The 27,134-nt window shown below is 36.1% G+C and overlaps 1 protein-coding gene across 5 annotated transcripts in view; it reads right to left on the bottom strand.

The window, feature by feature from the left end:
• RABGAP1L (RAB GTPase activating protein 1 like) overlaps positions 1-27,134 on the bottom strand; it is a 671,327-nt gene that overhangs the window by 574,249 nt on the left and 69,944 nt on the right. For all 5 annotated transcript variants that reach the window (XM_043922777.1, XM_043922776.1, XM_043922778.1 and 2 more), the window contains 6 exons: positions 25,099-25,282; positions 23,268-23,460; positions 13,167-13,377; positions 9,557-9,731; positions 2,685-2,842; positions 673-783 (listed from right to left, as the gene is read on the bottom strand). In XM_043922777.1, coding sequence (XP_043778712.1) covers positions 673-783; positions 2,685-2,842; positions 9,557-9,731; positions 13,167-13,377; positions 23,268-23,460; positions 25,099-25,236 — 986 coding nt within the window. In that variant the 5' untranslated portion in view covers positions 25,237-25,282. The remainder of the gene's footprint in view (positions 1-672; positions 784-2,684; positions 2,843-9,556; positions 9,732-13,166; positions 13,378-23,267; positions 23,461-25,098; positions 25,283-27,134) is intronic.

Here is a 27,134-nt window from a genome sequence, read left to right as displayed (position 1 = left end):
TGTGTGTGTGTGTCTAGGGAAGGAAAGATTGAGACATAGACTGAGAAAATGTTTGGAAAGCAAATGGGATAAAATATTATTAGTAGGTGATTCTGAATATACATGTATTCTCTGTACTAGTTTTATTATTTTAACTCTTCTGTATGTTTGAAGTTTCTTCCAAATAAAAAGTTTAAAACATTGCTAATATCTACTAACAAAAATTAAACATAGAAATAAAAGTATAAATGCATGCACACCCATGTGTATGTATGTATGCGTGTGTTTATATATTTAAAAGACAAATCTCTTAAAGATTCTAAAATCTCAGTAAATAAATGGACTTTTTAATAAACAAAAATGATTGAGAAGGGAAGGTGTCTGTCCCATACGTAAATAAGGAAGAGCAAGAAAAAGCCCAATTGGATTGAAACAGTTACTACTGAAAAAATAAAGCCATTTCATGTTTATTTACCCCCATCAATTGAGACTTTCAATGAACCAGTTACATCTAACTTATTTAAGTGGGGAAAACATTATTATTCTCATTCTCATTCTCATTTTTAAATGGAGAAACTGAAACATGGTGAAAAGCCACAGTAAGTAATGCGGCAGAGATTCAATAGTATGTCTCTTGAGACAGCAAGGATGTCAATACAAGTTTTTGACAGTATGCAGGAGCAAGCTGCTTACCTTTCAATAGCTAATTCTTTGTTAGAAAGTTGCTGCACTGTAATCACAACCTTCTTCTCTATTCCTTGTTTTAATTTGAAATAAAATTTATCTCGATCCTTAGGCACAGGACTGAAAAATGCAAAAAAGAACAGAAATGGTCAATAATTAAAAACAATAAAAAGGTCATCTGTTTCAAGGTTAGAATGAAACAAGAGTATTTAACAACCTTATTAAGATATATCAAACTTTCACCTTGACACAAAGTAAATCCAAACTTCGGCTGTATCAGTTTCGGGTGTTCAGCAAGTGAATCAGTCATACATATACATATACCCACTCTTCTTTGGATTCTTTTCCCATATAGGTAGGTCATTACAGAGTACTGAGTAGAGTGCCCTGTGCTTGCTATAGAGTAGGGTCTAATTGGTTGTCTTTTTAACATACAGCAGTGTGCATATGCCAACACCAATTCTCCCAACTGATTTATCTCCCCCCACTTTCCCCCTTGTAATCGTAAGTTTGTTTTAAATCAAAACTTTTTAAATTACATCATTTCAAATTTTAGTTTTTAAATTTTAACAAATTTGGAAACGTGGTTTATTTAAGACTGTTATATTTCTGGTTTAGCTGGTTATATGATTATGAATGCTTTTAACACAGTTAAACCCAAGGCAAAACAAGTGAGGAAAAAAAGCTTACTTTTAAACATCCAGAATTAGAGATGACTTTGACAAATCCAAGAAAATACAAATAAAAGGTGAACAGAGAGGAATAGATCAGGGTAAGTTAAATTCTAGCCTAGGGCAGACTGACAATTCTTAAGAATTAGTCTATTAAAACAGTAAGTGTTTAAAATATAAGCTGTCTTACCTGAAAAGGAAAAATACTTTCAGTAACTTATCTGACCTAAGTCTCAGTTTCTATAACTTAAAAAAAGTGATAAAATACCTACCTAATAATTATTGTCAGAAACAAAGGCAAAGTAAAGGCACATAGGTAAGCAATAAGAGTGTAACTGTTTATTATTTATCTGCCTATTTTTGAACTAAAGAACAACTTTCCAAATATACAACAGAAGGAAATAGCTAATTAAATGATGGTCAAATCATACAAAATACTACTGACAACTATTAAAAACAATTCTAATTAAAAATATTTTAGGGACTTCCCCGGTGGTTCAGTGGTTAAAAACCCACCTTGCAATACAGGGAACACGAGTTTGATCCCTAGTCTGGGAATTAGGACCCCGCATGCCATGGAGCAATTAAAGCTGCATGCCACAACTAGAGAGCAGACATCCAGCAACTACTGAGCCCAGAACACAAGATCCCACATGATGCAACCAAATATGGGAAAATTCTTACATCATGAAGTTAAAAGGAAAAAACTACATATATATACGTATATATAACTGTATAAAATACACTCTGGAGATGGAGGGGGAGGGATAGTAGGGATTGACATGTACATACTGCTATGTTTAAAATAACCAACAAGGACCTACTGTATAGCACAAGGAACACTGCTCATTATTCTGCAAAAATCTAAATGGAAAAAGAATTTGAAAAAGAATAGAAACTTGCATACAGGTAACTGAATCACTGAGCTATACACCTGAAACTTTTACAGCATTGTTAATCAACTGTACTCCAATATAAAATAAGAAGTTTAAAAAATACACCCTAGTATCAAATATTTTTGATAAAATAATTTTAAAATTTTGATAATACTAAAAATTATTTTTAATAATTAAAAAGTGATATGGCTGACAAGACCATAAAAATTTATTCTAATTTTACTTTTACTAATTTTTCTATAGTAAGTATATCAGTATTTTAAAATATCAAGGAAATAATTTACATAAACTATCTGAAAAGCCTGACAAACGTGAACCATGCATCCACCAATGAAGTTTTTCTGTATCATCCTAAAGCTTTATAACAACAGTGTACAGTTTCTGCAACCTATATATTAGTCAATGTTATATTTCAGACACAATACTAATTTTTATTTTTTCCAAATAATCTCACCTAAAGTTTCCTTTTCCATCATCTTCTTTTACCTCCAAGGAGACGCTGAAGGTAAACACATCACTGTCGGGGGTAGGAATAACTGAGTCTTTAACATCAGATACTTGTCTAGAAGAACGTTTGAAAGCTGTACAGAAACTATATAAAATTCTGCTTACCTAAAAGAATAAAAGTGGAAATAATATTAGACAAAGATTTTAACTGCATTTTGATCACCTCTAATTCTTGAATCTGTAATTTCCCAAGGTCACAATGTTCTTAATAGACAAAGTAGATACAGGGTAAGCATATATATATATATATAGAGAGAGAGAGAGAGTTTGTAACATATAGTGTATACACACACACAGTTGACCCTTGAACCACAAGGGTTTAAAGTGCCTAGGTCTACTTAAAATACTCAGTACAGTACTACTAAATACTACAGTACTACATGACCCACAGCTGGTTGCATCAGCAGATGTGGAACAGTGGATAAGGAGGAACCACTAAAATGGAGGGCCAACTATAAACTACACATGAACTTGTGACTGGGCAGAAGGTCAGTGCCCCTAACACACTCCACCTCCCCAGCACACTGTTCAAGGGTCAACTGCAGTTTGTTTCTTTTAATCTGGCATTTAATAAACAGCATAATAAAGATGTTTAAAGTCACAAAAGAAGTTGCTTGTACTTATAGATGTTTCTAGGACTCATAAGATACTATATTGCAAAGAATGAATCCAAAGACAATTACTAGAACGATGCTGGCATCTAAATCTTCCCAGCGAACACACACAAATGAGGTTTTAGCCCAAGTTGTCAAATTTCTCTTTTCACTTCCCTCAGCTTCAGAGGGCTAGATCCTGAGCCATACAATAAACTCTGTTCTTTGCAAAATGAAACAAAACATGGCAACATGATTTAAAGAGCTTCCAGTGTTGATCCCCAATGCTGTTGCTATATAAATGTGTAGCAGAATGAATGAATCTGAAACGTTTTTATTTATTAGTATTAGGCCACCCTGGTGATTACCTGATATATACATATGCATATATATATTATAAATGACCTACTCTCCTCCCCTAATATGGAGGAGCACTCTAAATCTAACAATCTTCCAGAGGCTATTATCTTCCTTGGTTCCAAAAGAAGTACCATATCATCTCAAATTTGCATTCTTGAAGCACAAAAGACCTTTCACATCTCTCAGGTCACCCAAGCATTGAACAAATAAAAACAAGATGAAATAGGAATGATTTAAACAAAAGTCATATTTTCAAAATCTCACACTGGAAGGTACTACTAGTAAACAGACTTCTCTGAATATTAACAAATCCTTCACTTTAGATAAAGTGTATTCAAATTATTCTTGGTATTAGTCTAAGATTATAATATTTTATAATTCACTCAAAGTAAGAGCACTCCCATTAACAGAACTTCTTAAAATATGGAGGTCTTTCCTCAATTTTCTATTTTTGCTACATTCACATATCCTACCTTTTGTCATACACACACTCCATCACAAACTTCAAAAACTTCCAGTAGCCAAACTTACACCTAAGTACTGAATTTGGCCTTTCCAGGGCCAAATCAATAGTTATCTAAATTAACTGACTTATACATTTTAACTGTATAACAATGCTGCCTGTCATCCCAAAGTTCAGCTTCAGCAACAGCATCATATTTGTATCACACTGCTTGTAAAATGTTAATGCTATTATAATTTGATATACAAAGTAAAAATAAATCAACAAAGGATTGATATTAATAAAAATTTTATACTTCAAATCTTATACAATTAAGCCAATGATAAATCCACTCATTCATGCAACAAATATTCTTTTAGTTCTTCTGTGTATTAAGTATTTGTTTTAGGGGCAAGGGATAGAACAATGAACATGGAGTTTAAGTTTCAGCACGAGTTAAGTTGAATGTGCTTGGGGTGAGTAGCAAGGAATCACTAGGTAACACCAAAGCAGATATGTTCAGTCTCAACTGGATCCTTAATTCACTTAGCACAATAATTTAAGTGCTAAGGACAACAGAATCAAAGAACATGCTGGAAATAGTCACTGAAGAGTATGCCTACAAGGTAAAGTGTAAAAAGGGACTTAAAACTTTTTGAGTTGAGTACTCCCCACTTCCTAACTTCAAATACAATGTGAAGTCTATTATTTACTTTATATATTTTTAAGAAAACAAAGAAAATTTTAAGCATATTTTTAAGAAAACATTATATGTGAAAACAGAATACCTATAATTTATGATGCATTAGTAGAGTTAAACCCTAACCCTATTTATTATTCTCTCCTATAGTCATTTCATTTTCTTTGTATCAGAGCTATCAGCAAGCCTGCCATTTGAGTCCACGCCAAAAATAAGTCAAAGAACTTGGCAAATTCTAAAGCATGGGCAAGGGTCAGGAATTTCTTTTTCAAAAAGCTAAGTATATGGGGATGAGCCAGAGTAGCAGAGAATGATGGGAGTAGAGGGAGTGGAATAAGACTACAACTTCCTGTTTTTGGAGGAAAGACTGAACAGTACATTAACAACAATTTAATCCACTCCTGCATTTAATCCTGACTATGTCTTAGAAGTTGCTATTCCCAACAAGGTTAAAATCATTTGTGACTTCTAGAGTCTGTGAATAAGCTGGAATGATGATCCAAGAATGGGTAAGGCAGAGTGGCTTAAAAGACAATGATTATCAGTAATAGTTTTGGAACAAATTGGGTAACTGATTTCATCATGAAAAGAAAATTTAAGACATAATACCATGGAAAATATTCTATACACATCACACCATTAAATACACACACACACACACAAAATCTAGAACCAGCATTTTCTTTGCAGATGTCAAAAGGTTTATTAACAAATAATACAGTACAATTTTTCCCCAGGAGGCAGTACCTGTAGAAAGCACTAGTTAAACACAAAACTATCTCTTGGGGTGGTGGCTGTTGTTTTTGAAGAGTTGGGGAAAAGGGCACAGGTAGAGGCGTGGAAAGGAGATACACCAAAATCTTAATTCTGGTGGAATGCTGAGTAACCTTTCTTTGGTATTTCAGTAGCTTCCAAATTTTCAAATATGTAGAACATGTTAACAGTCCAAGAAATACTATTAAACAAAATATTTACTTAAATAACATAGCTAATTCTTCTAAAATAAAGCCTTTTCACTAATAATGGTGAAAGAGAATCACCTCTTTTAAAAACAAGTATCAAGAAAATGTTCACCCAAAAAATAAATGTAGAAAAGTCATCCCATAAAAGAATACCCAGAAAGGTATGTGTTAAAATTTTTAAAAACTTGCTCAAATATACTACTGAAAGGAACAACAAAAAAAAAAGGCATTATCAAACAAGAAGTTTTTTAATAATAAAAATCAACTTACTTGAGAAAACCACTAACAATATAACTTGCCAACTAATTTCCAAAATAAGGCATTTTGCTAAAATACCATCTCAATAAATATATGTTTAGAAACAGCATTTTCCCAAAGAATTATGTCTTCTTTTATGTAGTGGTGTATCAGCAATCCCAAGAAAAACCAGAGCATTAAGAATAAAGATCATCTTAATGAAATTCTTGGTATTTATCATAAAATACAGCCGAATGCCTTTAACAGATGATAACAACCTGCTTCTAAAAAACAACACTAAGAACTGCTAGTAATAGTAAGTATAACATACAAACAGAAAAATCTGTTTTGAAGGAAACAGTTATACTGACTAATAGAAATACATTCTTAAAAGAGTCAACTAAGACTTTTAAATGTATCTTTAAACAGCTTTGTATAATATACCCACAAAGATTCAACAAGAATAAGTGCCTCTATGGCTCTTTTCACTATGCTTTCTGATACTATGCTTTGTTTGCAATTCCTCACCAGAATGTTCCCTGTACAAACATCATCAGCATTAAGATACTTCTGGCTGGATTCCCCAACTCTTTTGCCATAGACAATTAACATCTACTCCAGCAGAGTACCTCAGAAGAATATCCAGGGTAACAGATCAAATATGTCCTAACCCTTCTGTGGGAACCCCTAATCCTCACGTCACAGGTCCAACAAAGCCATCACCCACACTGAGCCTCCCCTCTACCACGGCTGGTATTTGCTGCTTGTGGAATTTTATGGTGAAATAAGAGCATATCACAGTGACAAATGGTAGTGGCAGCCATGCTGCAACTTTCTGTTTAGAAGTTGTCTTCTTGCTTTTAACTGACAAACTTCTTCAAATCTCATCCAGGGACTCTGCAAACAATGGAAAACAAATTAGCGACATTGTGCACCGTACATATTTAAGCAGTAAGAACATCTGTCGTCTGTTCCAGAGCTATCTTTGCCAAATGTCTGTGCCCATTAAGAGGGGCCCATATACTAAGAACTAATGTTGTCCCTTCACCATAGAACAAGAAACTTCTGGGAACCAGATAACCAGACAACCAGTAAATGCAACAAAAGGCAAGTCATTATTTTTTGAGAGGAGAGAGGAAGATATCAGACACCTTCTATAAAAGGCATGAGTAAAACCTAAAGGTTGCTGGAATGACCAAGATATCCATTTATAAAGCATAACTAAAAGGTAAAAATCTACATTTACTTTTTATAATAAAGTAACAGGAAATTTGTTACTGAAAAATACATGGGTCTTCAGAATCATATACTTCCTCTGAAAACCAGCTTTATTATCTATTCTCTTGGACCTGGGATACGGAAATGGTAACCAATTTATCACCCAAACCAGAACACTTTTGAGAATAAAATGGAGGCTTTAATAATACACTTAGACAACAGGCATAATCTATGACTGCTCCAGGCAAAAGAGAAGCATAAGATCGCTAGCCTAAACAAATACTATCTCTGTTATGGAGATGTTATGAGTATCAAGTAAGTATTTAACACAGTGCCTGGCATAAGCCCTATGTCTATACTGGGTTATTTGTATTTAGAAATGACTGCTTATAATAAAGTGGAATGACAACTGTCAAGTATTTTTCCTCCAAACAATTTTACCACCAATGTCCCAGAATGTAACTCTTTGAAAAATTTACTCAAAAAAAACTAAATACATGAACATCACTTTCTCACAACCTACATGTACCAAATACCCTCTCTAGAAATATACTATTTAATACTATACCCAAAATAGGCCAAGAAAACCCCCCCCTCATTTTATCCACTGCTTACCCACTGTTAAAGCTCTCAAAATGACAAATACCCCCCCTCATAAACAAGTGGATGCTATAATCCAAAAAGAGAGTTTCATACCATCAGTTATGAAAAATGCTTGCAACCAGGTGCCTTTCAATTTCCTTCCATAGCAGTGTTTCTGCCTCTCCAAGAAGCAGGCTCTCCAGTTCTTCAAAGTTCATTTTTTTACTGTTGAGTGCCAATTATCCAGAATCCACACAGGCATGTTAAATGATGGCTGCCAACATGAAATGCCAGGATTCTACCATCTGCTTCCCCACCTCTGTAGTGGAGTTGTAAGGATCAGAAACAGACCCCCTAATTCACAAACACACACACATTCTTTCAACATAGTTATATTCACTGTCTCCTATGTACCAGACACACTTGTACTCATTCACTCTATCTATCACACACTTGGTCAAGCAGTCAGTACACACATATATGTATACATACTGGGATATGTATTGATATATGTATGTGTATATATCTATATATATGCATATATATAGATATATACACACATGCAACATACACATATGGATAAAACAGAACTATTTTAGATAGATTCAGAACTACCTAAAACAAACAAACAAACAAAACAAATTTGAACTCCTTACATGGGCACAGTTCTGACAGAGAACTTCTATGTCTGTACATGTTTGTTTTAATGTAAATAAAATCGATCACCTGCGCATAACAACTGACATACTGCTCATGCTTAGTATCAGACACACAGAAATATACATTTCTATGAATTCCCATGTTGTGGCCAGAAACAAACTCTCAGAACTCCTGTCAATACAACGGTTTATTTATGTTTCACAGTAAAGAGAAAACAGAGTAACTGCTGCTTTTAGCATTTTCTGCTGACAATTTATATTTCCAAAAGCAAACACACCTGAGATTTGCCCACCCAAACCCACTTATTAATGCCTCTGAAGTGGCTGTATAATTACCAAAGTTCTAAAAGTGCAACTTATTTTTAATTTGAGAAGAATTCAATGGATACCAAAAAGAAAGCAATTTCCCCAACAGCCATTTGACTCTGAGTCTAAAAATAAACATTTAATCATTAGTGTGAGGAACTCACTGGCATCTTCAAAGTACTATAAGTGGACAATTCTGCTGAATTGGAGCATTTGCATTTACAATTAAAACCAGTTTTATAGAACAAAAGCCAGCCTCTGAACAAATGCACATAATAAATGATCACAAGTGACAACCGCAGAGATCTATAACACAATCTCAGTGCAATCTCTAAGTGGAAGGCTCAGTAGAGAAACAGGTATTATTATAGACATTTTTTAAAGTCACAGAGAACAACCAGCTTGGGCGAAACAATAAAAGAGGGGCAAAAATACTCTTCATTTCTAAGCGTGAGCAATCATCACCATGGTGGGACGGGAGGACAGCTCATCAAGTGGGATTTTTCTCTTACACATGTTAAACTGAGAGCACCACTTCAGAGTACAGAGTAACCAGATTTAAATTTCCATATTTCATTCTATGCCATCACAAATATTAACTTTCTATTTAGAAAGATACTCCAAACTTATTATGTAATATGGTATATGGTCATACATACTGAATTATTTGACAGTGAAATCAAATAGTTGATTTGATTTCAACTATAGTTGAAATATTGAGTCATCTCAATAGCAAATTGCTACAAAATATTATACTTACTGCTTCTTTAATTTCACAGGAGAAGACATGTATCTGGAATTCTTCGGAACCATGGGAACTCTCTGTAAATGCAAAGCAATTGCTCTCTGCTGTCCCATCATGGCCACGTGCACAGAACAATACCTTATAAATTGGAAAAGATGCTATCTCCATATTGTTGGATTGGTCTATGATTCTGCAAAACAGTTATGAGAAATGAGATTAAATATTAACTATCAAAGAACAAAGGCAGTTTTACTAGGCCAGTAACATACATTTTCTTAAAATCACAAAACTAAACTGGTACCAATAATCATCCAAGAAAACAAATTATCTTCATATTTTTATTATACACACACACACAAATTCTTTACTTTCTTTTCACAATTACTTCACTTTTGTGTCCTATGATCCAATTCACTTCATCTCAAAGCCAAGGATACACTGCCTGGTAAAATCAACGTCGCCCATCCCTAAATACTAGACTTGTTCTGTTATGGTAAAAGAAACACCCAGAAAAAACAGAACAAACCATCCCTGGAGAGCTCATTTCTATTTAAAGCAACACCTGTAAGTTTATCTAAGTCCCAGGTCATTCACTGTTCAACAAAGACCTCTCTTACCATAAAAAAGGTCAGAGCGGTTCCAAAGATGAACTTAATGAAATGTAAGAAGTAAAAGGAGTTTGTGGAATTTTTCAAATATTTCTCTGACTTTCCCTGTATAAATCCTAAGATTATGGATTGATCCAAAACCTCAAGACTACTTGAGGATATCAAGTGGTGAAACTAAGGGGTACCCATTAGGAATAGAGAGGCAAATCAAAACACTAAGTCTTTGTTAAGGCATGTTTGGCACTGTGATATTTAACAGATAACAGTGAAAGGTATTTTGACACTTATAAACGATACTGTACAAACAGTCCATCTACAAAACCCTTTCCTGAAAAATCAAAGCATTTTTACCAAAATCTTGTAAATTTGTATTGCTACTATTTTGGTACTTAGTGCTTTTCCCACATTTTAAACGTCAGAGAATGAGGCAAATCAGAAAGATTTTGAAAAAGATTTATATCAGCCTTCAGAGAATAGTACAGGCCAACACTTTGGCCACCTGATGCAAAGAACTGACTCATCTGAAGAGACCCTGATGCCGGGAATGACTGAAGGCGGGAGGAGAAGGGGACGACCGAGGATGAGACGGTTGGATGGCATCACTGACGCAATGGACAGGAGTCTGAGTAACCTCCAGGAGTTCGTGATGGACAGGGAAGCCTGGCATACTGCAGTCCATGGGGTCACAAAGAGTCAGACACAACTGAGTGACTGAACTGAACTGAAGACACATTTGACCTAATCTCCTAGACTTGGTTCACTTATGGGTTCATTCAGCAAATATTTACTAAAAACCTGCTATGGACCAAAACTGCTCCAGACAATGAAGCTGCAGCAGGAAGAAATACCAATAACCTGCTTCCACAGAACTTACATTCTAGCGAGGAAGAGAAACAATAAACAAACAAACAAAGATGTAATATCAAGGCAAAGAAAGGTTCTTTGAAGGAAAAAAGGCCCAGTGAAAGCAAAGAAGGATGGTTAAGATATGATCAAAGGAGGCTTATTTTGATAGTTTGACAGTTTCTTACAAAACTAAGCATACTGTATGATCTATCAATTACATTCCTTGGTATTATTCAAATGAGTTAAAACCCTGCACAAAGATGTTTACAGAAGTTTTATCCATAATCACCAAAACTTGGATGCCATCGCAACGTCCTTCCATAGGCCAGTGGATAAATAAATTGTGGTACACCCAGATGATAGCACATTATTCAGCACTAAAAAGAAATGAGCTACCAAGCCACAAAAATTCATGTAAGAAAGTTAAATGTCTACTATTAAGTAAAAGAGGCCAACCTGAAAAGGCTATTTATTACATGATTTCAACTATATAATTTACTGGAAAATGCAAAAGCTATGGTGACAGTAAAAAGATTAGCAGTTGCCAGGGGCTGCAGGAAGGGACAGATGAACTGGCAGAAGGCAGGATTTTCAGGACAGTGAAAGTACTCTACATGACACTCTAACGCTGGATACATATCATTATTTATTTGTCCAAACTCACAGCATGTACACCACCAACAGGGAACCCTAATGTAAACTATGGACTTTCTAAAATATGTCGGTGTAGTTTCATCAGCTGTAACAGATGTACCACATGGAAGATGGTGAGGGAAGTGTGTGTTTGGGAAAGGTGGGGGTGCCTATCCGGGATATGGGCAATCTCTGTACCTTCTGCTCAATTTTGCTGTGAACCTAAAATCACTCTCAAAAGTAAACCCTATTAAGAAAAACAGGGAGAAAAAAAAAAGACTTCTTTCAATAAAAGGTTTCTTGAGGTGAAACTGGAGAGAAGCGAAAGAGTCACTGGAAAACCAAGGAAAGCCTGTTTGGGCAAAGTAGAGACCACACAAAAGCCCCACGGGAGGACTCCTGACTGATAGGTCCTGAGGCAGGATTCATGATTACCTGTGAGAAAGGACAAAGAGGCTACTGTGAGAGGAACAGAGCGAATGAATGAAGCACATGTCGTGAGAGACGTGAGAGAACAGAGAGGGCGGGGGAGATGATCGGGCCAAAGCAGATCACGAGGGCCAGACATGGTAAGAAAGAACTTCAAAAATAATCACAAGTGTGACTGGAGGCCACTGACAGGCTGAATGTAGGAAAGTAACAGTATCTGATTTACATTTAAAGAAATCCAAGGTTCAACATATAGCTGATTCACTTCGCTGTTCAGCAGAAAACAAACACAACACTGCAAAGCAATTATACTCCAGTAAAAATAATAAATAAAGTGTTAGTTGTTGAGTCGTGTCCACGTCTTCTGCAAGCCCAAGGACTGGAGCCTGTCAGGCTCCTCTGTCCGTGGAACTCTCTAGGCAGTAATACTGGAGTGGGCAGCCATTCCTTTCTCCAGGGGATATCTTTCCAACCCAGTGATCAAACGTGGGTCTCCTGCATTGCAGGCAGATTCTTTACTGTCTGAGCCACCAGGGAAACCCAAATAAAATAAATGGGTTGTATTTACATATCCACAGAGCACAACACACCACATATGGTGGCCGTAATTCTCTCCAACTAATAATGTGATGAATTCATTCCAGATACTATGCAAAACAAATAAATACAGCCAGGCCAAAAAAAGAAATTCAAGATTCAGATGACATTACAAATTACTCCCAGCAAAGCATATGAGAAAAAGCTATTTTGCTTCTTTCCAGTCTGATGTGAAGAGCTTAAAATCTAGGGAACAATCATTTTCTGAATCACTGTTAAATGACAAAGGTGAAACACAAATCATAGGTATTTTTAGTTATAGGATATAATTATATAGTTACATAGTTATGTATAGGAATACTATACATTTATAGTATTCCAAGCAAATTTTACAAATGCCCCAAGCAAATAAGGAATACAGTCTAAACCGAAACATGTTCGCCTTGCACAGCTACAGAGTAAAAGTGAATCCAAAGTCAGTCCAAGGTCTCATTCATGATAAAATATTATCACCACTATCCAAAAATAACTTCATACACGTCTAAGGACGGTAAAAAAAGATTAGAGCTTACCTCACAGAACCTTCTGGAACATTTGGCACATACAGAGTAACAGGAAAGGGGTGCTGACTGGAAGATTTCATAGTTGCCATTGCCCGTAAAGCTTCCACTTCATTACGTGGGGAAGAAACCTTCATATATCCTAAATAGGTCAGTTTGTTAAATAAAACACTATCCTCTTCAGGTATTTCACTTGGAGAAGATGGTCTGGGTGTAGAAATTTCTGAGGAAAGAAGAAAAAAGAAACACTCAAAAGTTAACGTAAAATTTCCCAGTATAATTTCATCTATTGCCCAAAAACGAATGAAAACATTGCAAATAAAATTAATCTCCAAAATTTACAAGCAGTTCGTGTAGCTCAATACAAGAAAAACAACCAACCCAATCAAAAAGTGGGCAAAAGACCTAAACAGACATTTCTCCAAAGACGACATACAGATGGCTAATAAACACATGAAAAGATGCTCGACAGAACTCATTATTAGAGAAATGCAAATCAAAACCACAATGAGGTACCATCTCATGCCAGTCAGAATGGCCACCATCAAAAAGTCTGCAAACAATAAATGCTGGAGAGAGTGTGGAGAAAAGGGTGGGAATGGTACAGCCACTATGGAGAACAATGTAGAGATTCCTTAAAGGAAAAAAAACTGGGAATAGAACTGCTATATGACCCAGCAATCCCACTGCTGGGCATACACAGCAAGGAAACCAGAATTGAAAGAGACAGATGTACCCCAATGTTCACTGCAGCACTGTTTACAATAGCTAGGACAAGGAAGTAACACAGATGTCCATCAGCAGACAAATGGATAAGGAAGTTGTGGTACATATACACAATGGGGTATTACTCTGCTATAAAAAAAGAACACATTTGAGCCAGTTCTAATGAGGTGGATGAAACTGGAGCCTATTATACAGAGTGAAATAAGTCAGAAAGAGAAACACAAACACTGTATATTAACACAGATAAATGGAATTTAGAAAGACAGTAATGACCCTACACGCAAGGCAGCAAAAGAGACACAGATGTAAAGAACAGACTTTTGGATTCTGTGGGAGAAGGAGAGGGTGGGATGATTTCAGAGAATAGCATTGAAACATGTACATTACCATACATAAAACAGATGACCAGTGCAAGTTCGATGCATGAAGCAGGGCACTCAAAGCCAGTGCTCTGGGACAACCCCGAGGGATGAGTCGGGAGGGAGACGGAAGGGGTGTTCAGGATGGGGGACACTTGTGCACCAGTGGCTGATTAATGTCAATGTATGGCAAAAAACCATCACAAAATTGTAAAGTAACTGTCCTCCAATTAAAATACACTAACTCAGTTCACTTCAGTTCAGTCACTCAGTCGTGTCCGACTCTTTGTGAACCCGTGAACCGCAGCACGCCAGGCCTCCCTGTCCATCACCAACTCCCGGAGTTTACCCAAACTCATGTTCATTGAGTTGGTGATGCCATTCAATCATCTCGTCCTCTGTTGTCCCCTTCTCCTCCTGCCCTCAATCCTTCCCAGCATCAGGGTCTTTTCCAATGAGTCAGCTCTTCGCATCAGGTGGCCAAAGTACTGGAGTTTCAGCTTCAACATCAGTCCTTCCAATGAACACTCAGGACTGATCTCCATTAGGATGGACACCACAGTTCAAAAGCATCAATTCTTCAGCACTCAGCTTTCTTTATAGTCCAACTCTCACATCCATACATGACTACTGGAAAAACCATAGTCTTGACTAGACGGACCTCTGTTGACAAAGTAATGTCTCTGCTTTTGAATATGCTGTCTAGGTTGGTCATAACTTTCCTTCCAAGGAGTAAGCGCCTTTTAATTTCATGGCTGCAATCACCATCTGCAGTGATTTTGGAGCCCAGAAAAATAAAGTCAGCCACTGTTTCCACTGTTTCCCCATCTATTTCCCATGAAGTGATGGGACCGGATGCCATGATCTTAGTTTTCTGAATGTTGAGCTTTAAGCGAACTTTTTCACTCTCCTCTTTCACTTTCATCAAGAGGCTCTTTAGTTCTTCTTCACTTTCTGCCATAATGGTGGTGTCATCTGCATACCTGAGATTACTGATACTTCTCCTGGCAATCTAGATTCCAGCCTGTGCTTGTTCCAGCCCAGCGTTTCTCATGATGTACTCTGCATAGAAGTTAAATAAGCAGGATGACAATATACAGCCTTGACAGACTCCTTTTCCTATTTGGAACCAGTCTGTTGTTCCATGTCCAGTTGTAACTGTTGCTTCCTGACCTGCATACAGGTTTCTCAAGAGGCAGGTCAGGTGGTCTGGTATTCCCATCTCTTGAAGAATTTTCCACAGTTTAGTGATCCACACAGTCAAAGGCTTTGGCATAGTCAATAAAGCAGAAGTAGATGTTTTTCTGGAACTCTCTTGCTTTTTCAATGATCCAGTGAATGTTTTCAAATTTTAAAAAATTTAGGTCTCTCTGTGTTTTCATTTATTTTAATGTTTATCCTATATCTTATGAGTTCTGGAACTGGCCATTTTGTACTTCAAATGTACAGATCTCTCAAAGTATTATCTTACTTATCCATAACTTCTTTAAAGGAAAAGAAAAAAAGTCCAAACTTTGTATTTTAAAAAGTCAAAAATACAGAGTTCAAATGATATAAAACATTGAGGAGAAAAAGCTATACTAAAAACAGTGTAAACGTGCCAAAAAATAATGAAAATAACATTAAATTTATTAAGCAGCCTAATTTCCTAAGCAAAAGTCAACCATGTTAAGATATTCCATCTCACATTAGTACCAACAAAAGTCAAACTCCTTATTTTGTTCCATCCTGGCTTGCTGGCTTCTACAAACTATGTAAGTATCCCAATGAAAATTTTTTTCCTCAAAGTAATTATTTTGATGATTTATCCTATGAATGCTCCCCCAATTCTTTTTCTAAAAAATCACTTTAATTCTAGCAAAGCATGCACGTAGCAAAGTCCCAACTGCATATATCAGGTAGTATAAAGCTTCCCCTCCACACTATCCCCATCCACACCTAAAATTCCCATTCAGCTAGTCTCCAACTCTTCCTGTTACCCATATCCATGCTGTACAAAATTAAGCATGCCTGTCTCACCCAAACTAGATCCTTGTGGCACGCTCTAACTCTCATTAGCAGGATTATACTTACAGGATATTAATATATAATTCACAAAAGCCATTCTCAACCTCCCCACCCCAGTTTTCAAATATTAGACTAAATCATGCACCCGTCACCACTTTTTTTTCTATTGAAAAACTAAAGTCATTCAAAATGAAGTATTTCATCTACCATGTTCTTCAATCACTGAAGCATGTTTCTCCCTACTTTGAATCCGTTCAGAGTACTGCATTTCAAAAGAGACAAAAAACTACAAATACAATATAAAAAGAAAGAAAGAAAGAACTACAAATACACTTTAAGGCTGAATGTTAATGTTATGTGTGTGTGTGTGCAGAATGAATTTTGTTAACTGAGCAAGTACTTATGCAAAAACAATTACGTGCAAGAGCCACTGGTAAAACTATGCTTCAGTGACTGATGAACATGGTAGATCAAGTAGTTCAAATGGTCTACCTTATGTGTAACTGGAGTCCTACAAAAGAGCGAAGGTGCAGGAAAAGCTTTCTAAAGAAATAAATATTTTATAAAATCTGTGTAATGCACACATTCATGAAACTCTGTAGACTCCAAATACAAAAGCAATACACAAATCGATCCAAAAACGACAGATGGCAAAATTAGTAGACAAGACCTTTTAAAATAACTATTATAAATATGGTAGAGGAATTAAAGAAAAACACCTAAAAAAGAAGGAGAAAAACAGAAGACAGAAAAAAAGCACCGAAAGAAATTCTAGAGCCAAAAAATGCAAGAGCTGAAATGAAGTATTCTCTTGGTGAATATAACAACTAATTCTAATTTGCATAAGAAAATAAGAATGTTAAAGAAGTTCCTTATATTATAAAGAACATAATAAGAATGTTAAAGAAAAACGAAACTAGAGGGAAACTGAAGAGCACCAAAAGTCATAAATATGACTTTTTCCTTACTGTTTAACTTCTTTAAAATACAACAGACTGCTGGTTATATCCATTTGGAAATCTTATAAGTTAGTATGTCTAAAATTGAGTTCATTAGACATCTATTCAACTATTCGTATCTTGAATAACTCTTGAATCCATCCTACTTTTCTTTGGCTCCATACTCATTCCCCAAATTACTACAGCAATAACTTTCAGTTCTTCTTCCCTCCAATTCATTACCTACACTGCAGCCACCAAGATTTCCATAAAGATGAAAGAAAGAGAGAGGAAGGAAGGAAAGGAGGGAGAGGGGAAATAAATTAGATATACCGTGCAAACAGATACACCACATAAACACTAATTCTAAGAAAACCAGAATGGGTATATCAGTACCAGAAAAATCAGACTTCAAAACAATGAACAGTAACAGGAGAAAAACAGACATTTCACAATAACAAAAGGGTCAATTTATAAGAAAAATGTAATTTAAAAAGTGGCTATGACACTCATACCAGAGCTTCAAAACACCTGAAGCAAAAACCAGCAGAACTGAAGACCCTCAAATTGAGCCAGTCAAGCCAAAGTAACAAGTCTATTACAGCTTCTATCTATTAACTAAAAACACTGGGCAGAATATAAAAAGTAACTACCTTAGGACTGTTTTTGTTTTGTTTTGTTTTAAAAGCAAATAACAGTAGACAAATTGGATAGAGAAGTCAAAACCTGAAGGATTACCAGTATAGTACTGAATTTCCTTTTATATTTTTTCATCCTTTATATCTCATATTTGATTTAAGGGCAGCCCAAGTTGCAGAACTGTGCAGTGAGCAAGAAAACTACGAGAGAAATCCAATCTGTCTGGCTAAAAAACAGAAAAAGGAGTTCTTGTAAACCGCAGAGTGTTTGGGGAGTTAAAACATTTCTCTCTCTCTCTCGTCTCTCCCAGTTCCACCACAAGGCCAGCCCCAATGACACAGCTACAGCAGAGTGTGTGTGTGTGTGTGTGTGTGTGTGTGTGTGTGTTGGGGGAAGAGGGGGCACTTGTGGGGGACTGGAGGAGAAAATGGAGCATCTAGAACTCCAGGGAGAAGAAAAGAAACTACTTTTCAGTAGTTAAAACACCCTTAAAACACCCAAGAAAGGGGCAAGACTCTTGTGGTTCAAAAAGAAAAAGAAGGCCTCTGCTATTTTTTTCTTTCTTTTCTCTCACCACTCTATCCTAAAGTTGACTCTCGTCATACAAGACCACATAACAGCACAAAGTAACAAAAACTCTAAGTAAGAAATCCATCTTTCTACTTAGGGGAAGAAGGAAAATGGGCCCCAAGAAGCCAAAGAGTATGGGGGAAACGGTGAGTTGGTTCTGTGTATGAACTAACATAAGTATTGGGGTTAACCACCATGCTATACCTGTGTGGAACAGACCAAAGAAGCATAGCAAAGGTTTTAGAATTGACTGACTTTGGAACCAGAAAGCAAGGCAGAACTTGCAGTCTGGATGCAACCAACCGAACTGCCTGCTAAAATAAAATCAACATTCTTCAGAGGATTTTACCTGGAAATACAATCTCAAATGTAAGAATCAGAAAGTCTGAAAAAAATAAAAAGAAAGTCTGAAAAAAAATTCAATTCCTTAACAGCAACAACGATAACAAAAATCAAACAAAGGTGACCAACTGTCAAGGGAAAAAAGCCATCAAAAGATACCAATCCCCAAAAGATGCAGTTGCTGTAAGCATCAGAAAAAGACTTTAAAACTGGTATTACAACCATGCTCTGTGGCATAAAGGTGAAAGAATTCAGAATGAATAAAAATATTAAAATCTGCAGCTGAGGAACAGAAAATGTAAAAAGGAACAAGGTAAATTTAAAACCAGAAAGACAGAATACCTAAAATTAAAAATTCACTGGATGGGCTCAAAAGAAAGGAGGTAACTGGACTAACAGTCAGTAAACTGGAGCACAGATCAACAGATCTAAACTAAAGAAAGAAAAAAGATTGGGAAACAATGAAGAGTCTTAGGAATTGTAGGAAAATGTAACAGTTTTGTTGTCTTAGAGGAAAAGACTATGCACAAAAGAAACTTCCAAATTTCATAAAAGATGTAAATTTACAGAATCAAAAATCTCAATAAACATCAATAAAGATAAATTCGAAGAAAATCATACCCATATAATCAAACTGCTGGAAAATGAAAATATTAAAAGTAGACAGAGAAAAACAGCATGTTACAAATAAGGGAACAACAAATGATTCAAATGACTGCAGATTTCTCATCAGAAACTATGAAGAGAAGTCAGCAGAACATCTTTACAGTACTCAAAGAAAACAACTATTCAAACAACACTGACTGCTCCACAGAATTCCAGGGGTTAGGTACGTCAATGGAGATAAAGGCCTTACACCCTGCCCAGGGCCCATTTTAAGCAGATGTGTTATAACTATCGGGCTCAGACTTAAAATTGTGTGTAATTTTATTTTGAGGTTCAAGATTTCCAGAACTATTGATGATGACAAACATTTTGTTTGGTATTCACTTTGTGCCACACATTAATACAAAATATTTTCTATGGATGATATGGATGGTATCATTTAAGTTTCTAAATCCGTATGAAATGGTTTCTATTTTATCTCTATTTTACAGATGAGATAACTTACTGTTAGAGAAGTTGAATAACTTGCCCAAGCCACAGACAGAGCCTGGATTCAAACCCAGGTCTGAGCTCCAAATAATGTCTTAAACTCTAAGTGAAATGAAGTTGCTCTGTCGCATCCGACTCTTTGCGACCCCATGGACTGTAGCCTACCAGGCTCCTCCGTCCATGGGATTTTCCAGGCAAGAGTACTGGAGTGGGTTGCCATTTCCTTCTCCAGAGGAATCTCTAAAAAAGGTCTAAAATAGAACAAATTAAAAGCAAAATGAAGTAAATTCTGCTCTTAATTATAGAGAGTATCAGCTCTTCAAGGGAAAGAATTGTTCTCTCCTCTTTCTATCCCCAGCACTTGTAACAGTCTCTAAAAGTCTAAACACTCAATAATACACCAAACAAATCAATCAGTAAATAAGTGAAATTTTTTAGAGTTAGTGATCCTTTCAGCAACCAAGTAATGGCAAACACACATCTCTGGACATTATTGGATCCTATTCTATCCACAACTAAATGTATCATAACTGCAGCCTCCACATAGACAAAACTCATGACAAGTCGAAATCCTGGATTAAGGAGACAAAAGATAAAATATTTTTTAGCAAGCCAATACTTTTAGATCTAGTAAAATCACACACCACTGCAGTAAGTTCATATCCCTGTAAATTTAAATTCAGTTCTATACAAGTCATTCTTCTTCAATTCTATTATCCCTTCCTCAGCAGAAAGATGCAAAGAGTAACAAAGAGCATGAAAGAGAAGACTCATTATGTAACTAAACAGTATTTTAGTACATTGCCATAAATTAGCAAAACTTCCCTGTACAACTGAGTCCAAGTAGCCAGGATATATGATCATCAAATGACAAAAACCAAAAAGTTAACCAGTGAGTTAAACCAACGATGTTTAAACAAAAGCATTTATCTATTCAATTTCATCACTGGCAAACTACATATCTTTAATATTGACTTCAGCCCATTTTAATATAGATACTTTCCAGGTAGTTCCTTACCATTGAAGTTAGGGGTTATTTTAAATTGACCACAAGAATTCTCTTAACAAAAACTGCAACTATGAAGAGGCAGCTGAAAAGTCTTGTCTTAGTTCTTTCAGGCTACTGTATAACAGAATACCACATGGGTGGCTTACAAACAACAGACATTTCTTTCTCACAGCTCTGCATGCTGGGAAGTCCATGACTGAGGCTCTGGCAGATGGCTGTCTCGTGAGAGCTCACTTTCTAGACAGCATCTCTTCGCTGTGTCCTCACACTGCAGGAGGCACAGCTAGCTTGTAGCACTTTGGCCTACATCGACACTGAGCCTACATAAACATTCAAAAATGGATCATGCGGCCTTAAATCAACTAGGATGCTATCTCTTCTGCAGAGTAACTTAGTAAGGAATCTGAATATAACCAAGACCAGCATGTATCGATTCATCATTCCCTTGACCACAACAAAATGGTTCAGTTGGTCCAATCAGAGCGATAGTCACAACTTTTTGTTCCATGGTTAAAACACCAGAGCCTTTCTCTCAACCACCAGGTATAAACAAATCATTTAGCCTTACTTATCAATTTCTGCTGCTAATTTCTGTCTCCATGACATGGAGAAGATCAAAGCTGAGTAGTTTACAAAGAAATATTACCAGAGCCTAGATCAAACCACACCTCCAGTGTTTAAACCAGTAGGGGTTGGGTTGGGGTGGATCTGCCTTTTCCTGATGTAAAATCATTTTCACTTATAAGGCTGGTATTCCTACTATAAATCCTACTTATTCATGCATTTATCATTTATTATACTGTAATAAACACTTTTACAGTACTATTACACTGATGGAGTTGATATGCTATTTTACTTAGAATTTTCACAAATTATAATTTAAAATAACTGTATTTAAACTGAGTAAGAAGGCATATCATATGAAAGAATGTGTATATTAATTATTCTTTGATACCCAATAATTTATTCATTTGTTAAGCATTTTTTTTTTTTTTTTTCCCCAGTGGGTTTTGTCATACATTGATATGAATCAGCCATGGATTTACATGTATTCCCAATCCCGATCCCCCCTCCCACCTCCCTCTCCACCCGATTCCTCTGGGTCTTCCCAGTGCACCAGGCCCGAGCACTTGTCTCATGCATCCCACCTGGGCTGGTGATCTGTTTCACCATAGATAGTATACATGCTGTTCTTTTGAAATATCCCACCCTCACATTCTCCCACAGAGTTCAAAAGTCTGTTCTGTATTTCTGTGTCTCTTTTTCTGTTTTGCATATAGGGTTATCGTTATCACCTTTCTAAATTCCATATATATGTGTTAGTATGCTGTAATGTTCTTTATCTTTCTGGCTTACTTCACTCTGTATAATGGGCTCCAGCTTCATCCATCTCATTAGGACTGGTTCAAATGAATTCTTTTTAATGGCTGAGTAATATTCCATGGTGTATATGTACCACAGCTTCCTTATCCATTCATCTGCTGATGGGCATCTAGGTTGCTTCCATGTCCTGGCTATTATAAACAGTGCTGCTATGAACATTGGGGTGCACGTGTCTCTTTCAGATCTGGTTTCCTCAGTGTGTATGCCCAGAAGTGGGATTGCTGGGTTTTATTGAAGATCTACTACACACCAAGTCATTGTTCAGTTGCTAAGCCATGTCCAACTCTGTGACCCCATGGACTGCAGGACACCAGGCTCCCCTGTCCATCACCAACTCCCAGAGTTTACTCAAACTCATGTCCATTGAGTCAGTGATGTCATCCAACCATCTCATCCTCTGCCACCCACTTCTCCTTCTGCCTTCAATCTTTCCCAGCATCAGGGTCTTTTCCAACGACTTGGCTCTTCACATCAGGTGGCCAAAGTATTGGAGCTTCAATTTCAGCATCAGTCTTTACAATGAATGCTCAGGGTTAATGTCCTTTCGGATTGACTGGTTTGATCTCTGCATTCCAAGGGACTCTCAAGAGTCTTCTGCAGCACCCCAATTTGAAGCATCAGTTCTTCAGAGCTCAAACTTCTATACAGTCCAACTCTCACATTCCTACATGACTACTAGAAAAACCATAGTTTTGACTATACAGATCTTTGTTGTTAAAGTGACGTCTCTACTTTTTAATATGCTGTCTAGTTTTGTCACAGTTTCCTTCCAAGGAGCAAGTGTCTTTTAATTTCATGGTTGAAATTAATGGGTAAACTGAGTACCATAGGTAAAGTGAGTGCCCAGACATAGTACCAGTCCTCAAACAACACAGAGACTGATTTTACATGTAGAGATACAAACAGAAGCTTAAGAACCAAAGTGGGAACTCTCGACCAGAACTGTAAAGCTGGTGGCCTTGATCTTAGAAAATTAAGCTAATAAAATTTTCTAATTTTCATCATCACTTTTTCTCTTACAGTTTCTAAGAGTTCAATACAGTACCTGTATTTGATGGATCCAAAATTAACTGAAGAGATGGCTTATTTCTTTGTCTGGCTGAAATATTTCCAAATGAATGGTCTGAAATCTCACTGGAACTTGGACAATCAACAGCAAGGCTGCTTTGCCCCTTCTCCGAATCTCTCAAAATCTCTTCCATGGCTTTTTCCAGTTGTTCATTACCATTAGAAACTATCTACAGACAAAGGAAAACAATTCCTTAAAATCATAATATGGTCCTAGAGCTTAATAAAAATACTGCATTTTTAGAACATATTTAAATTTAAAAATAGTTACTGAATACCAAGAATTAGTTGTACCTAATTTCATGAGATATGACAGAAAATCCTGAGTTTAAAAAAACAAAAAACAATAGAGGACTATTAGTTTTAGAAAAGGATTCCCCAGAAACACCCAAGTAAGTTTCCAACTATATTTGGTCTAAGATCTTACTTACAGAGATTTTTGGGTTTGTTTTTTTTTTTTTACCTTTCAGTAACACATTCTAAAAATCAAGTAATCCTAAATTTATGTGTTTTAAAGAGAAAAATGGATAAGTTTAAATAGACAACATATACTGTTAATATCATTTAAAAGGTCATATTTTATGTTATTGTAACATAAATATGTTTCTGATTTCTTTAAAAATTTTGCTAGAGCGGCCAAGAAGTATCAGTAATTTCCTTATATTTGAGTTGGCTGACCTTTTTCTTAAAAGCAAAGTGAGACACACCAAGCATAAGTAAATAAATGCCTTAAGCACATTTATGTCAAAACAGAGTTAAATGAATTTAAATAGCTATTTAAATATAGATATTTCAATAAATTTAAAGGAATTTATTATTTTAATGAAATTATAAAACTATATATCCTCAACATAATGTAAAATGAGTACTTAATCATCTAATTTTTACAAAATTAGATGTAAAATTTTTTATTAGATTGATATTTTATTAGATGAACATACTAACATACCTTTGTATCATAATTAATACTAAATACAAGTCATAAATAATATACAGCATTTGGGGCTAATTTCTCTCTCCCTATATCTAGAAGGTGGTTATGCAATTCCCATAGATGTATACCTGGGTTTATTTGGTTTTGTTGGTCATTTATAAATAAGAAAACAGTTTTCATTTGGTCAAAGACCATACATATGTCTGTTTGCAAGAATAAAATATATATATCAAATACATACTTGAATTGGTACACAGCTTCAAAGAAAGACTTTTTTGATAACTCAAACGTTAAGCTGCCTAATAAAAACGGAACATAAAAGTGAAAAATAAAAAGGACCACATCTAAATAAAAACTCAATGACTAAAATTACAAAACATATACTTAAAAAATATTCAGACAAGTGTTAATCACACAGATAAATGCTACAAGCTGACTTAAAGCATAAAAATCATAAAGCAAAGTCTCTCAAGTGAAAGGAATACATGACTACATATTTAAATAAGTAATTTTTAAAACCCAGCAGCAAAAAAAAAACAAAAAAACCCAGCATCAGTAAGAGAGACAAAAGTATCCAGATAAATTAAACTGATGTAAGATTTAACCATTAAGTCTAACTTGCCAATTATCCTTTCTCTTCTTTTCTCCCTCCTATTTCTTCTTTCTGAATTCTAAAAGATAAACAACCAAAAATAAAAAACTTTAAAAATAACAAACCTAACAATCAGGTCTCTGGATAAATCAAACATTGATTCTATTCTCAAAGTGAGTACTTGAGAAAAAACTTTGGATTGTATACACTTCCTAAAATAAGTTGCACCTAGTTAAAAAGAATAATTTAAAATAATATCATTTGTAGAAAAGGAAAAAATACCTTCAGTTCTGGTTTTTCATCATCTTTTGTAGAAGTATCACCTCCATGCTGAGGAACCAAAACAAATTCTTCACTGTTGAGTGTAGTCACAGAATCCGATGACCCACTAACCTTCTGTAATGAAGCTCTGACCTCCATTTCAGTTCTGCAAGCTTCTCTGTCCACATCCACCTGGTCAAAACCACTAAGATTAAGGAAAAAAAAAAAAAAACTAGTAAACAAAAACATGAACTACTGAGTACCTGGATCAATATTTTTGGGGCCTTTAAACATGGTTCAGGCAAAGAATTCTGCTGGCTAGATAATCATCTCAAAACTAGGGAGTCTACCTTCTTGGACTGGGCCACATAAGAGAGATGTACCCTGAGTTTCCAGACTAAAAGAACCATATTGTTCCCTGAAAAACAACACAAACCTGCCCATATCTCAACTAAAAGGATTTACTACTATTAGGCGCACTCTATACTTCTCTGAGAAATACTTTTTGTTCTTTTTAATAAGTATGAAAAAAAAAAAGAAAAACAAGTAAGAAATAAACGAGAAGTATGTACAAATTAACACACAAACAAAAATACATTCACTGCTGACTTTATAACCAAATCTAAATGTCTGCATAACTTATCTCCTCACACTAATAAGTATTGTACCTTAAAATATTTTTTCTGTGTCACTGAAGTTGACTGATTAATACAGAATTCAACATTCTAAGCCATGTATCTTTTCCTTTCCAGACACAAAACCACTTATCTATAGGAAGCAGAAAGTGGGGAGTGGGAGGGGAGTGGCAAGGGGAGCAAAGCTTTCACATTGCACTCATGCAGCAGTATTCAAATACCGTGTTCTATATTGATCTCAATACTGTTTTCTATATAGATCTCTAGTAGCTCAGCTGGTAAAGAAACCACCTACAGTATAGGAGACCCCGGTTTGATTCCTGAGTCAGGAAGATCCGCTGGAGAAGGGATAGGCTACCCACTCCAGTATTCTTGGGTTTCCCTGGTGGCTCAGCTGGTAAAGAATCCGCCTGCAATGTGGGAGACCTTGGTTTTATCCCTGGGTTGAGAAGATCCCCTGGAGAAGGGAAAGGCTACCCACTCCAACATTCTGGCCTAGAAAAATCTATGGACTGTAAAGTCCATGGAGTCGCAAAGAGTCGGACACAACTGAGCAACTCACTTTCACTTCACACCACAGAAACTCAACATTCTCTGTCACTTCCAGAAATCCAAATATTCACACAACTAAATTTAACTGAATATGTACACTATGTAAGAGTCACTATACTCCGCATTTCGGGTTACATGAATGAATAAGGCAAACAAGATGCCTCCTCTCTCCTGGAGCTTACAGCTAGTGAGGAAACAAGCAGGCAAGTAAGGAAGGAAATCCCAAATCATTCAACAGGCTATGAAGAAAACACAACAGCCTAATATAACAAAGAGGAGCTGTAAGGAGTATACAGACGACTTTAAGGAAGGTAGTATTTGAACTGAAACCAGGAAGATTAAAAAAAAAAAAAGAACCATATGTTAAACAATCTGCTCAGTGACAAAGGTACAGAGAGGTAGGACAAGTTCAGTTCAGTATAGTTGCTCAGTCGTACCCAACTCTTTCCAACCCCATGGACTGCAGCACGCCAGGCTTCCCCGACCATCACAAACTCCCGGAGTTTACTCAAACTCATGTCCATCAAATCGGTGATGCCTTCACTCTTTCCCAGCATCAGGGTCTTTCCCAATGAGTCAGCTCTTCACATCAGATGGCCAAAGTATTGGAATTTCAGCTTCAACATCAGTCCTTCCAATGAATATTCAGGACTGATTTCCTTGAGGATTGACTGGTATGATCTCCTTGCAGCCCAAAAACTCTCAAGAGTCTTCACACCACAGTTCAAAAGCATCAATTCTTCAGTGCTCGGCTTTCTTCATAGTCCAACTCTCACATCCATACATGACTACTGGAAAAACCATACCCTTGACTAGATGGACCTCTGTGGACAAAGTAATGTCTCTGCTTTTGAATATGCTGTCTAGGTT

Source organism: Cervus elaphus, chromosome 14 (genome assembly GCF_910594005.1).
Source record: "Cervus elaphus chromosome 14, mCerEla1.1, whole genome shotgun sequence".
In the NCBI taxonomy this organism is placed as follows: Eukaryota; Metazoa; Chordata; class Mammalia; order Artiodactyla; family Cervidae; genus Cervus; species Cervus elaphus.
This window is presented reverse-complemented; position numbering and strand designations above follow the sequence as displayed.